We start from the raw sequence: 12,157 nt of genomic DNA on the forward strand, positions 1-12,157 counted from the left end.
TACGCACTTACTTCCTCGTCGCCAGTTATTATAACGATACTTTAAAAACGTAACCAGAATGTAACTTTACAAATTACGATTACAACTACAGGCAGAAACGCGAGTTATCTATGCGTACCTGTGTCTCGTACTCGACTGAAGCTCCGATCGTTTCTCTAGGGCTTTCCAGAAGCGTAGGGGCAAAGTACAAGGGTCGTCTCATTGTCTCTACCGAGCGCTTCCTCTTGCTATTGTATTATGTAGGCTACTTGTTTAAAACCAAATGTCCACTTCTTGACTTTATAACATTAACTAAATATCTTGAGGTGTAATATAAAATACCTTCATACCTTTTTTAAAGTTTATGTTCTAAAACATAAACTTAGGGCTGACAGTAAGTTGTAGGCCTATATCCCTACTTAGTAAAAGAAAACAATGTGCGTTTTTATGTGGTTATAATAATTATCACTACCCAATTGGTTGAATGTGTTTACAAAATTTGTTATTGGTAGTGCTTTATAATTTTGACTAATAAAACTTGGTTCAGGTTCGTACCTTTACTTATTATCTAAGTTCAGTTGTTACCTATTGAATTAAACTAGGCCTAAATTAAATAAACAAAAGATACATTTACAAACTACACTTATTCTGAAAAAAAAATATAGGTACCAACAGTTTTAGTAATTAAGTTATTGAGAGTTGACTTGACATTGATTTCAAGTTTTCATTATTTGAGGGTTAGTATTCGGTCAAAAAATGGCCATTATTCGAGAGAAAGTATTCGATTCCAAAAAAATTTGAATTTGATTCAAAATTCACTCTATTCGATTCGTATTCGATTCGAACAGAAAAAGTAGTATTCGCACACCCCTATAAACCACAAACATAACACTAATGACAAAGATAAATTATTTCCAAACCATTTACGTAAACAAAGCCATATGACTAGCTAACCGAATTTGATCAAAATGGTCAAAAGTCATTAAAACTTAAACAAATCTGTGTTGTAGGCGAGGATGAGAAGGAGCGAGAAAGAGATCTGGTGAACGCCGAGATGATTCCGCTACAAGTGACCAAGTTGTCTTTCTGGAGCAAGCTGAGCGAGCTGCAATACAAGATGCTCATGTCCAACCAGGAGAGAGTACAGAACCACATGTACAGCAGTGAACCCCTAGAGTGGCCTCTCATGGCTAGAGGCATAGCTTACTGGGTCAACACAGAAAATAATGTGAGTCACTGAAGTAGTTAAACATAAAGAATTTTGTTTCTGTTATTGATATAGTTAATGTGATATAAAAAGATGCTATAGCCGTCAAATCAGCTTGACTTGTATTGGTTAAAAATTTGACAAAATTTAGAAAACAAATTTTGATTCTAAATCTGGCAAATACTTGAACATGGCCATGAAATCCCTAGTTCTATTGATATTGATACTCTTAGCACAAATGTTGTGGCTAATAGCAAAATTACTAGGTAAAAATTGTGTTCAGTCAAAAAGTGACAAGTAGATCACATATTGTTGATTATTTGGAAGATGTTCATTCCAGGTGGTGGTGGGAAGAAGAAATTATCTAAGAAATGGTATTTTGGTATTATAGGTACCGACTCCAATAACTTACATCTACTTCCAAATAAGATTTCAATAAGTTTGAATAAAAAATATTCCTAACCTATTCTAACCTAAAACATTGTCCACCTTTAGGCCAGGTTAGGTTATAATTACTAGGTGTGGTCAGTATACCAAAGTACATTTTCCATATCAGTTTGCAAAGGATTAAATATTTTACTCCGTTATGGGATCATCGATCCTGTTCTCGAGCAAGACATGTTCTTGTTACAATCAGCGATGAGTTGATTCTTGAGAATACTGATTATTAGATATTAGAGGTGTGCGGATATCCGAAAAATCGGGTCGGATTCGGTTCGGTTCGGATATCCGTATCCGAACCGGGCCCAAATTCGATATCCGACACTATCCGTTATATATCCGACTTTTTCGGATAGACTGACGTTTTGGACAGAAAACTAAATCTCCATAGCCACCATTAGTTTCCCAGGACAAAATTACAGCAATACGTTTCCAACAACCTAACAGCAAATGGCAAAGAAGCCGTATGATGCAATACTGATAACTAGTTTAGTCGTTATCGGCTGTTTTGCTTTACGATTAGATTCGTCTGGAACGAACAGACATAAAGCAGAAAAGAACTACCATGGTCAAATGAAAGTCAACTCGTGCTTGTCTCGCTCCTGATACTAGGGGCGCTGCGTAATAGTTTTTTTTACAGTACTGTTTCAAAGTAGAAAAATGTAGCCTACTACTGTGATGTTACGTAAACAATAGATTTAATGTTTCCCGAAAAAAAGTCAAAATAGAAACAATAGAAAGGCAACACAATAGAAGGGTGGGAGGGGTTGGGCAATGACCTCGAAAGGAGCGCGGGTAGTGAGTCAAGTAGGACCGGAGGGGGAAGGGGTGGGTAAGACCTTGAAGCTATATATAGATTTGCACTACTTCCTTAAACCTAAAGGACTGGCCAGCGAGTGGTATTCCAATCACAGGACAATATACGTTGTTTTTTGGGTATTCATTGCCTGGTTTGACTTTGGATTGTCTTACTGTGTAGAAACTTTGAATGATAAAAAATAAAGTTAGAACTAACCACGATTATTTAGCAATGATTGTGTACATATTAAATGATTAAACTATAGGGACCATGGATATATACAAACTTTTGTCGTGATTTTAATTTCAACATCAAAATACAATATTGCACAATCGGGATATTTTAGGTCATTGACCTTTATTATGCATCCGGTATTGCTATTTCAGAAGAGAAGCACGTTGATAAATTATAAATTGATATTCCGTAGTTAAAAAGAATCTATATATATAATTCCGTAAGTCAAATTTTTGTAAAGAAATTGTGAGTGACTGGCCGTAGAAGGATGGGAGGGGTCTTATTTTTAAGGTCTTGACGTGAATTTTGAGGGAAAACTATTCATTTTTCTTATTTTTTTACCATAAATTCGCAACAGAATAAAACTTTTCCCATTAAAACAACATGGGGTTTAATTTGTTTATATCTTTTGAAATTAAAACAGAAGTCATTTACTGCTGATTTCTGTTTACTTCAATACAGCTGATCGTGCTATATCTTGAAAACAGTGATCAATACACGCATTTGGTTTACTTTTAGCCAGTCAACTATGAAATGTATACTATAATAAAACAGAAATCTTGAAGATTAATCGGAAAAACTTCTGCATTCTTTGTTTATATTTAAATCATATACTCAAGTTTCATTTTTTCATGCTTTTACGTTATTGTCGTGTTAAAGGAATAAACGACATAGAATAAATATTCTGTATAAATAATCAAAGAGTCAAAATTAAATCTAACTTCTGTTTTGTTTTTATTTTTAAATCATATGTTCAAGTTTATTTTAAATGATGTTGTTTTCTTTATATTTCTACACATTTTAAGGTTAAGGTTGTGTTAATATATACAACTAAAATAACCTACAAATGTTATTGGTTCTAAAATGGTGTATTTGCATTCCTTCGTAAGTAAATATTTTTTTAGTGCAGTGAATATTCAACGTAGAGTAATCATATTCGATCATACTTTTATAAAATCACCAGGGATTCAAGATGTTTTGGTATGTAGGCTGCTGGATATATATTCTTTTCATTATAAGTACTGTAATTAATATGAACGCCAGGGGAAGACCACAAAGGCGGGGAGCTGTTCATAGGAATTACAGTGCGCGTAGAAGAGCAAGAGTAGATAATGACGAACTTAATCAAGATATGTTACAACCCCTTTTTAGGAGACCCATGGTAGACGAGAGAAATGAAAATATCCATGATGAAGGATTACTGGACCAAGAGTGCATTCAATGTAGTGCTCTTCATTTTAGAGAAGAACTAACAAATAATCATTTTATGACATGTTGCCATAACGGACTTATTAACCTTCCTCAGCCAAAAACTAATGTAGAACTTAAAAATTTGTTTGAAGAGAGCCCACAACTGTATAAATTCATTCGACAATACAACAGTGCGATGGCTTTTGCTTATTTTTTAGCCAGTAAGAAAGATATTCCAGGAAAAGGACCATACTGTTTCAAAATTCAAGGACAGATTTATCGTTCAATCTCAGATTTGCTGCCTCAACATGATGAAGACCCCGTGTATGGCCAATTGTACATTATTGACACATCAACAGCAACAGAAATTCGTCAAAGGCGTCGAGAAAATAGTGACTTAAAACCTGAAATATTGTCAAAACTAGCTGAAATTCTATTAGAAAATCCATTTGCACAAATTTACAAAAGAGCTTCGGAAGAAATGGTTGTACAAGGTGACAGTGAATTTGAACTTAGGTTTGTAGACAGGATAAATATGGATCGTCGTAGGTATAATAAGCCTACTGCAGATGAAATTGCAGGCGTCTTCAATTCATCTGAAGGCGAACCTCCAATTAATTTTTAAAATTCCAAACAGGGAAGCTTTTATTTATCCTCATTAACCACAAGACCAAAGCTACCTTAGTAAACCAGTATTTATTCACAAACAATGATATGTTTGCTGCCTTTTCATGTTAAACCACTGGAGTGATTCAAATTATTTATTGAAAATGACATCAACAAAAGCAAACAAAGAAGAACAACAAACTGGTTTTTACACAAAAGATATGGTGTAGGGATGCCTATTCTGACACATAGATAATGTTATTCTGAGTTTGTTTAAATACCGGAATTGCAATATGTTGTTTTACATTTCAGCTTTTTAGGGACTTATGTCCCTACAAGCCACTAGTTATTTTATAAACCTATAAAACAAAATCATAAAATCTTACGTAAAGATAACAATAACGGAAATTGTAAAAAGGGTATAAAGATAACAACGTCGTTATTATTTCTCTTTGTTCTTCTATTTCTTGGGTTTCCCTTCATCACGCATTCAACAAGTTGCCATGGTTACTAATCACCCATGTCGTTATCAGCTTTTGTGACATAGCGCACAGCAGGGGGGTAAAACTTGACGAAAATCGGTTAATTTTTACCTATTATTTAATTACCAATGAATGTACTACTTTATTGGTATTTGGTACTGTATTAATAATCAGTCAAAATGGCCGATTTTTGTCAAATTTTACACCAAATTTATTGAAATTTCAAGGTGAATATTATTAAAACAATTATTACCAAATATTTGTATTCATTTAAAAGATTGATTTGTGGTATTGGGTTCCCCACTGAGTGCAGCCGAGCGGCAAAAATAAGGGTCGAACCTTCTTGGGGGTGAACAATAGACGGCTTATCAGACCCTCCCCTCCCCCGTGGTCTGGAGAAAGCTTGTAAACAAACTATTGCACAAGCGTGACTTGACATTGGGCTGCTTCAACTATAAATTTGTCAAATGAACTGTGATGTTTCAAAATCAAAAACAATAATTTGGGACCATACTGTTAACAATAATGGACTGCAATTATTGTTGAACATACAATCCATTTTTAACAAACTAAGATTATACGATTCAAATACAATTATAAAAATTATCTTGGTATTTTACTTGGGGTAATGAAGTTATGTAGGCTTGTGTAATTCTCGGTTCATCAAGGTTCTACTGAATTATGTTTGCCAGTGAATAAGTGTAGAATGCAATTTATAAATTCAGGGATACACACCTTTTACACAGTTATAAAGTCTAATTTAATTGCCCAACATCAAATCGTGAGCTAGAGCCCATCTTAGTGCATTAGTGATGTTTTCTAAACTTGGCAAACCCGCAAAATGCCACTTAAGGCCAATAATCCGTTCCAAAAACGTAAGGAAATACAATGTGAAAATAAACTTGAGATCGAACTCCTTGGCTTGTGAGAACCAGGAAACAAGATAAAACATAACCTCAAGTAAACAAGCCCAAACGTTTGACATCAGTCCTGCTGAGCTAAGGTGTTTTGTGAAGATTTCGGCTGCTAGTGTACTTAATTCAAGCAACCAACTTTTGAAAATAAATGTTGTGAATTGTGTTTTTCAAGAGAGAGAAAACTGTGGACTTGGCTAATTTGAAATTCTATAGTTCAAAATCGTCATTTAAGTTTATTTACACAGCTTTACGTTGTTTTATAGGTTAAAAATACATATGCAGCTTATTATTAACCGCGCCGAACTATCCGAATCCGAAAATATCCGAATCCGAACCTCCCAATATCCGATCCGATCCGAACCGAGCCTCAACTATCCGATCCGAAATGAAATTTCACTATCCGCACACCTCTATTAGATATCGGTATCTGTATCCATCACCAAAATTTGAGACTGATGCTGATTCCAGTTGGGGAACATGAATGAACTCTTTACCTAGATTGTTTTTCGCTGGAGTTGCAAGATAACCCTAGTTTTGTATTAAAATGGGACTCGTGTCATTAACTAGCAATTAATAGTTAAATGCACAAGCACATTGTTGCTGATTCATCTTGTAAAGAACTTACTTACTGCCGTGGCTCCATAAAACTCAGTCGATTCTTTGCCTCGTCCACCCTTCTTTGTCTTCTGCCAAGTTGACGTTTGCACCCATCGTCCTGACGTCGTTCGATACTTGATCTGTCCAATTCATCTCAACTTTGGCATTTCCAATGGATGTTTACCTCCAGGTGTTCTCCAAACTTCATACAGTCTTGTTCCTTTCTCTATTAGCAAATGCCCTATCCAACTTAACCTTCTTCCTTTAACCATTGAAACAATATCCGGGTCGGTGTATAGTGTATCTTATCTCCCTATTTTTCCTTATCCTCCACATTTCTTTCTGTTGCACTGAGCCAAATATTTTTCTTAGAATTTTTTCAATAACCATGAGTTGTTTTTCATTTTTCTTGGATAATACCCATACTTTGCTTCTATCTTGCTAAAAAGTTCTGAAAATAATTTTTGAAGCATTTTGTAATTTAATTTTGTGATATCACACATTTCCAGGGTCAAGTTCACCTGCTTGGCAACCTGGTGGTCTGGTACAGTGGTACAGCAGGAGTGGTTGTCTACTCAGTGTTGCTTGTGATTTACTTGTTACGACGACGTAGACAATGCTACGATCCATCACAAGGTGAGAGTTACATTGTCATATTACATCTAATGGCCGATCGCTTCGTCCAGGTAATATGTGATCTGCTAAATAATATGTAGAGAGCAATCATTGGTTGTGTGCAAACTGCAAAGCCTTAGTAGATTATGAAATTCAAGGTCACTGGCCAGTGGCCACCATGACAATGAGAGTCCAAGCCGGTCCAACTATCCACGCCAAGTTAGACAGTTCCCATAGATTGTCCCAAATCCTCTGAGACAATCTTTGTAAAATAAAAATGACTTTATAGTGAGACATTTTTTCTCTCCTCTATTTGAAATAAATATGTGTTTTGAGTATAATGCTTTTAGGATGATTTTTTTACAATTATACTTAAACTAGTACTTTTAGAATAAATATCACCAATAAATTTTAATAAATTCATTTTACCAAGAGCAATATTATCACATTTAAGTCACAACGACTGTTCCTACATATCAATAGATGTAATTATGATTTTTGTTTCCACAGAGGAGTGGAGCCGCTTCCTGCTTACAGGCGAAGTGTTACTTTGCGGTTATCTATTTCACTACGTTCCCTTCTTCTTTGTCGATCGCACCATGTTCCTTCACCATTACTTACCTGCCCTGGTCTTCAAGATACTTTTGTTTGCCGCTCTTACGGAACACATTTGTGTTGTTATCTGGTGAGTTGGATCAATGTAAGCTACTTACCCTATCTATCAATTAGTTTTTGTAGAAAAGTTGTAGAAATTGAGAGTACTGTAGGGTGATTCTAGTTTATGGACAATAGCTGGTTTAGTATAGTATCATGTTGTTGTGATTCTTCTTCATCCCTAGGATTGTGGAAGATTCATAACAAAATAAAAACACATTCAGATACACATGAACAGATAACAACTACTTGTTTTTACTGAGTGTGGTACTGATTGTGGTCATGAGGTGGTTAGTCAATGCCTTTCAATAAATAATCTTAGTCCTGTCAATAAATATTGTGTAAGATTTCTTTTCGGTAATAAGATAATAATAGGATTTGGAGTTGGACTATTCCCTAACGGAAAATGTAAAATTGCAGTTAGCGTAGAAAAACACCAAAGAAAATAGTTATTTGTGCAACTCACTAGTTGCACAAACTGAACACTAACTGACTGAACTAGAAAAGTGAGCAATTGACTCACTCGAGAGAAATCCTTACGGCGAGTGAGGAATGGTTTCTCGAGTGAGGCAATTGTACTTTGAACTCGAGTTGCACATTATACTTTTCCTACAGTTACCATAAAACAAATAAATTGGTGAAGAAACATAACCTATTTTTACACAGAAGTGAACTTTTAATATAACATTTAATGTGAAGTGACAAATACAACAGTACAACAGCTGACCAACTGATTTATAGCCAGTGCTGCCAACGTATTTCGCGCGCATACGACGTTGCCTGCATGTTACGCGCTCACTATTTCGTGCATTCACGTTGCATATCTGGAGTGAGACAAAGTAATTCGAGTGAGACAATGTTAACATTGTCTCACTGATGAGCGAATTGGCCACTTTGCTTTCTCAAATCAGTGAGAGAACATGTACATTGTTAGGTAACTGTAGGAAAAATAGTTTTATTACATGACAAAGCCGGGAAGTAGGTGTTTATGGTACGAGCATGTTAGTTGACATGAGAGTACCATCAACATCTACCTGTGTGAGCCATGTACATTACTTTTTGCCACACTACTTAAAAAAAATTACTCATGACAACCCATATATATAATCACAACAATGTTCAATATGCACTATTTGACTAGGATGTTGGAGTTAGTTAAAAGGTGACACTCTTAAACCCAATACTTATTGTGAAAGTTCAATATGCATGTCCAATCCTGTCTTTATTGTGCTATCAGCTGTTTATTAGCTTCATTGACTCGAATATCTGTAACTTTATAACTCATACTATGCGTTTTTGAAAACTGTACCATAAGATTCGGTAAAGTTACCACACTATAGCTGATTTTACCAATTATTTTCTGGTCTACCAAGAGTACAGAAACCAGCTGCTTACCGAGTGGCAAAAAATATATACCTGGTTATATTTCAGGAGGTGGCCAATAGCAAGGGTTGTATTTTACGCTGCCCTTGTCTGTTTCATCTTGTCAGTGCTCCACGTCTTTCGCAAGTTTTGTGTTCTCAGTTACGGTACAACACCACTCTCTGTCAACGACATTCTGAAACTGAGGTGGAAAGACACTTGGGATTTTATTGTCCATGTGTAGGTTTACGGATCAATTTAGATATTAATGAGCAAACCCCAGCGAACAAATTGTTTATGTTATGGTTAAAGGAATGTAAGTATCTTTTTTATATTGTAAAGACTGCAATTCAATGCATGACATTTTTTATGTTTTAGTTTTATATATTTTCTACAACTAAATTTCCCTACAGGAAAAACTATTTATAATTTTTTATATACTGTTATACTCATGAGAAAGTCTTTGTCCTTGTACCTCATAATTTATTTATATTAGTACTTATGTGGATAATGTTTTTCCTCTCGTATTGTTTTACTTATGCGTTAACTTTTTGTGTATAGCCATGTCAATCTGTTAGTGTTCCCTTATTTGATTGATATATTTATCATCCCCTAGGCTAAAGCATTAATGGGAATCGTAGAACAAATATTATTTTATTGACTTGTAAAAAAAAAATATTTATGTAGGTATTTATTGAAGCAAACCGAATACATTTTTTATTAATAGAATCTAAACTATTCCATACAATTAATGTTACTCAGTTGACACATCTCATTGGTTGAAAACAAATTGTGCCTTTCAAAACAAAAAACCATTTTTATTGTTTCTACTAGAGCACGATTCATCCCAAATTTTTGTTACTATATTGGGCTAGGTTCACCCTTAAAATATTACTCCCACATTTTGTTTTATCCTGCTTCAAATCAAATCTTAGATAAAAACAAATGTTTTCCTTACAAACTCTCTACCTCTACTGTAAAATTCTTGAGAAAAATTTATGTTTCTTGCAAGGTTCTCAATGAAGTCTGTAAATCAATCAATTCAAGGTTATTTTATATGTAATGATCTTTAGTTGTAGTGCAACCCTCAAATGGTTTTCATTTTGCAATTGCAGACCCCTGTTGTTCAATCAACAAAATATAGTGAATCAATAGTTTCGTGAACAAATTATAATGTTAGATAAGTTAAAACAAATTATCCAAATATCAATTGGTAAATTGGTTGTTTCCCTGTAAGTTTTCTACACCTGTAAATTTAAGTTAAGGAATTTAAATATCTAAAATGTAGGAAACGTACTTTATAAATTTGTTATCTTTAAAGGCTAGTAACATAGACTAACCAACACAAGTAGACTTCCCATCCCATTGTAAATTTTGAAACTCGTTTTTTGTGTCTATTTCTTGTCCGGTGACACTGGTGGTTAGTGTCGATGAAATTTTGTTTCTATTATTTTAGAGTTAGTTTCATGATTTGTGCTTATAACTAGAGGATGAGTTATTGTTAATAATTATATATCGTTTTATTTGGTTAAACGATAGTGCACTGGACAGAACTAACGATAAAATTGGCTTCAGCTGTTGCATACGGATGGGAAATCTACTAAGGGAGTATGTTTTATCTATGCTAGTACCGTACCTTTGTTTCCTATTGATGCTGTTTTACTTTTATTAAATTAAGCAGACCTACAACACCAACTCAAGTATAAAATGTTATCCTCTTCCCAAAGTCCCACAAACCTTTTATTTTAACGTCATAGCAGATGTAGTACACAGTTACTTAATTTTGTATTAATAATTTCTATAAAATTGAGTTATACAATAGCAACAACCCTAAATGATTCAAGAACATCGAAAATCATTTATTTTTGTTATTTTTTGTTCTTTCTTGGTAAGATATTTATTTATTCTTATATTAATGTATATATTATTTATGTGAAATATAAGGAAGAGCATACAAAAATAAATTATTTTCAGACTAATCAGTAAACACTAAACAGCTTACTATCTGGATTTCAGTGATGATAATTTATACTTTTTCTCAGTCTTTATGATTTAGTTAGTTTAAGTTGGTAAACAATGGTGAAGAAATGGTTGTGTCTTATTCAAACCACAAAACATTAAGAAATTTGACAATTATTATCAGCAATTTATACATAAATATTTGTTATCAAAAGATCTAAGAGTTGGATGGATTCATCCAGTTTACAATTTCTTTTAATTTAATTAACCTACATACTTGTTACATACTTGTTTTTAAACATTAAATAAATTTGTAATTGCAGAAAACTGTCTTTTAGGTAAGCTTTTTAAGAATTTTAAGTTGTTAGATTTTACTTTTTGTTTTATAATGTGATTTGTTAGTTGTAATAGAACATCACATCATTCTGTAGCTGTTTTTCGAAATTTTCTTAAACATTTATTTTTATTTTTAGAATGAATATATTTTTATTTTAAATTTGCAATAATACATAGACAAAAAATCATTACTTATCCAAATGCAACAGTTGGTTTTCAATTGTGTTTGTGTCTTTAGAAGGCAAAAATCATTGATTTGCCATTGATAAAGATATTATTTGTATACTTTATCATTATAGATTATACTCATTTAATATAGACTGTTGTTATTTTGTAGTTAATATTTATTGAGTTTTTATATTATGACAAATTGACAATTAATTAATATATATAGCCTACACCAGTTTGTTAAAATTAAAATGCTATTCTTGTAAATTGGTTTTTTTCTTTCCTTTATGGTTTTTATAAATGTAAAATCTTCCATGACTACAACACTTACCACTCATGATTTCAGGATTGTAACCTTTTTTTAATACAGAAAGAGAACAAATTGAACCCAGGTTTTTGGGACTTTTAAGAGTTAACATAATGCTGTGCAATGCTTTGGTTAAGCTCAAACACAGAGAAGTAAGATACAGAGGAAACTTGCTTATAGGACAACCATGTTGTGCCAGAAATATACTTGTGACGGGCAAGGAAGGGCCAGAGCACTGTGCGGAAATTCCTACCTCTCAGGGCACAGGGTCTTTCTCCACCGTAAGCGTTTTAGTACATGAGG

The 12,157-nt window shown here is 33.7% G+C and overlaps 1 protein-coding gene across 1 annotated transcript in view; it reads left to right on the forward strand.

The window, feature by feature from the left end:
* Positions 1 to 11,357, forward strand: part of LOC129001194 (protein O-mannosyltransferase 1) — a 35,680-nt gene extending 24,323 nt beyond the window's left edge. The window contains exons 11-14 of the mRNA XM_054428406.1: positions 990 to 1,207; positions 6,963 to 7,089; positions 7,579 to 7,753; positions 9,154 to 11,357. Coding sequence (XP_054284381.1) covers positions 990 to 1,207; positions 6,963 to 7,089; positions 7,579 to 7,753; positions 9,154 to 9,328 — 695 coding nt within the window. The 3' untranslated portion in view covers positions 9,329 to 11,357. The remainder of the gene's footprint in view (positions 1 to 989; positions 1,208 to 6,962; positions 7,090 to 7,578; positions 7,754 to 9,153) is intronic.
* Positions 11,358 to 12,157: the final 800 nt, after the last annotated feature.

Source organism: Macrosteles quadrilineatus, unplaced genomic scaffold, assembly GCF_028750875.1.
Source record: "Macrosteles quadrilineatus isolate MER2022 unplaced genomic scaffold, UCM_ALF_1.0 Scaffold_8__2_contigs__length_117827958, whole genome shotgun sequence".
Lineage (NCBI taxonomy): Eukaryota > Metazoa > Arthropoda > Insecta > Hemiptera > Cicadellidae > Macrosteles > Macrosteles quadrilineatus.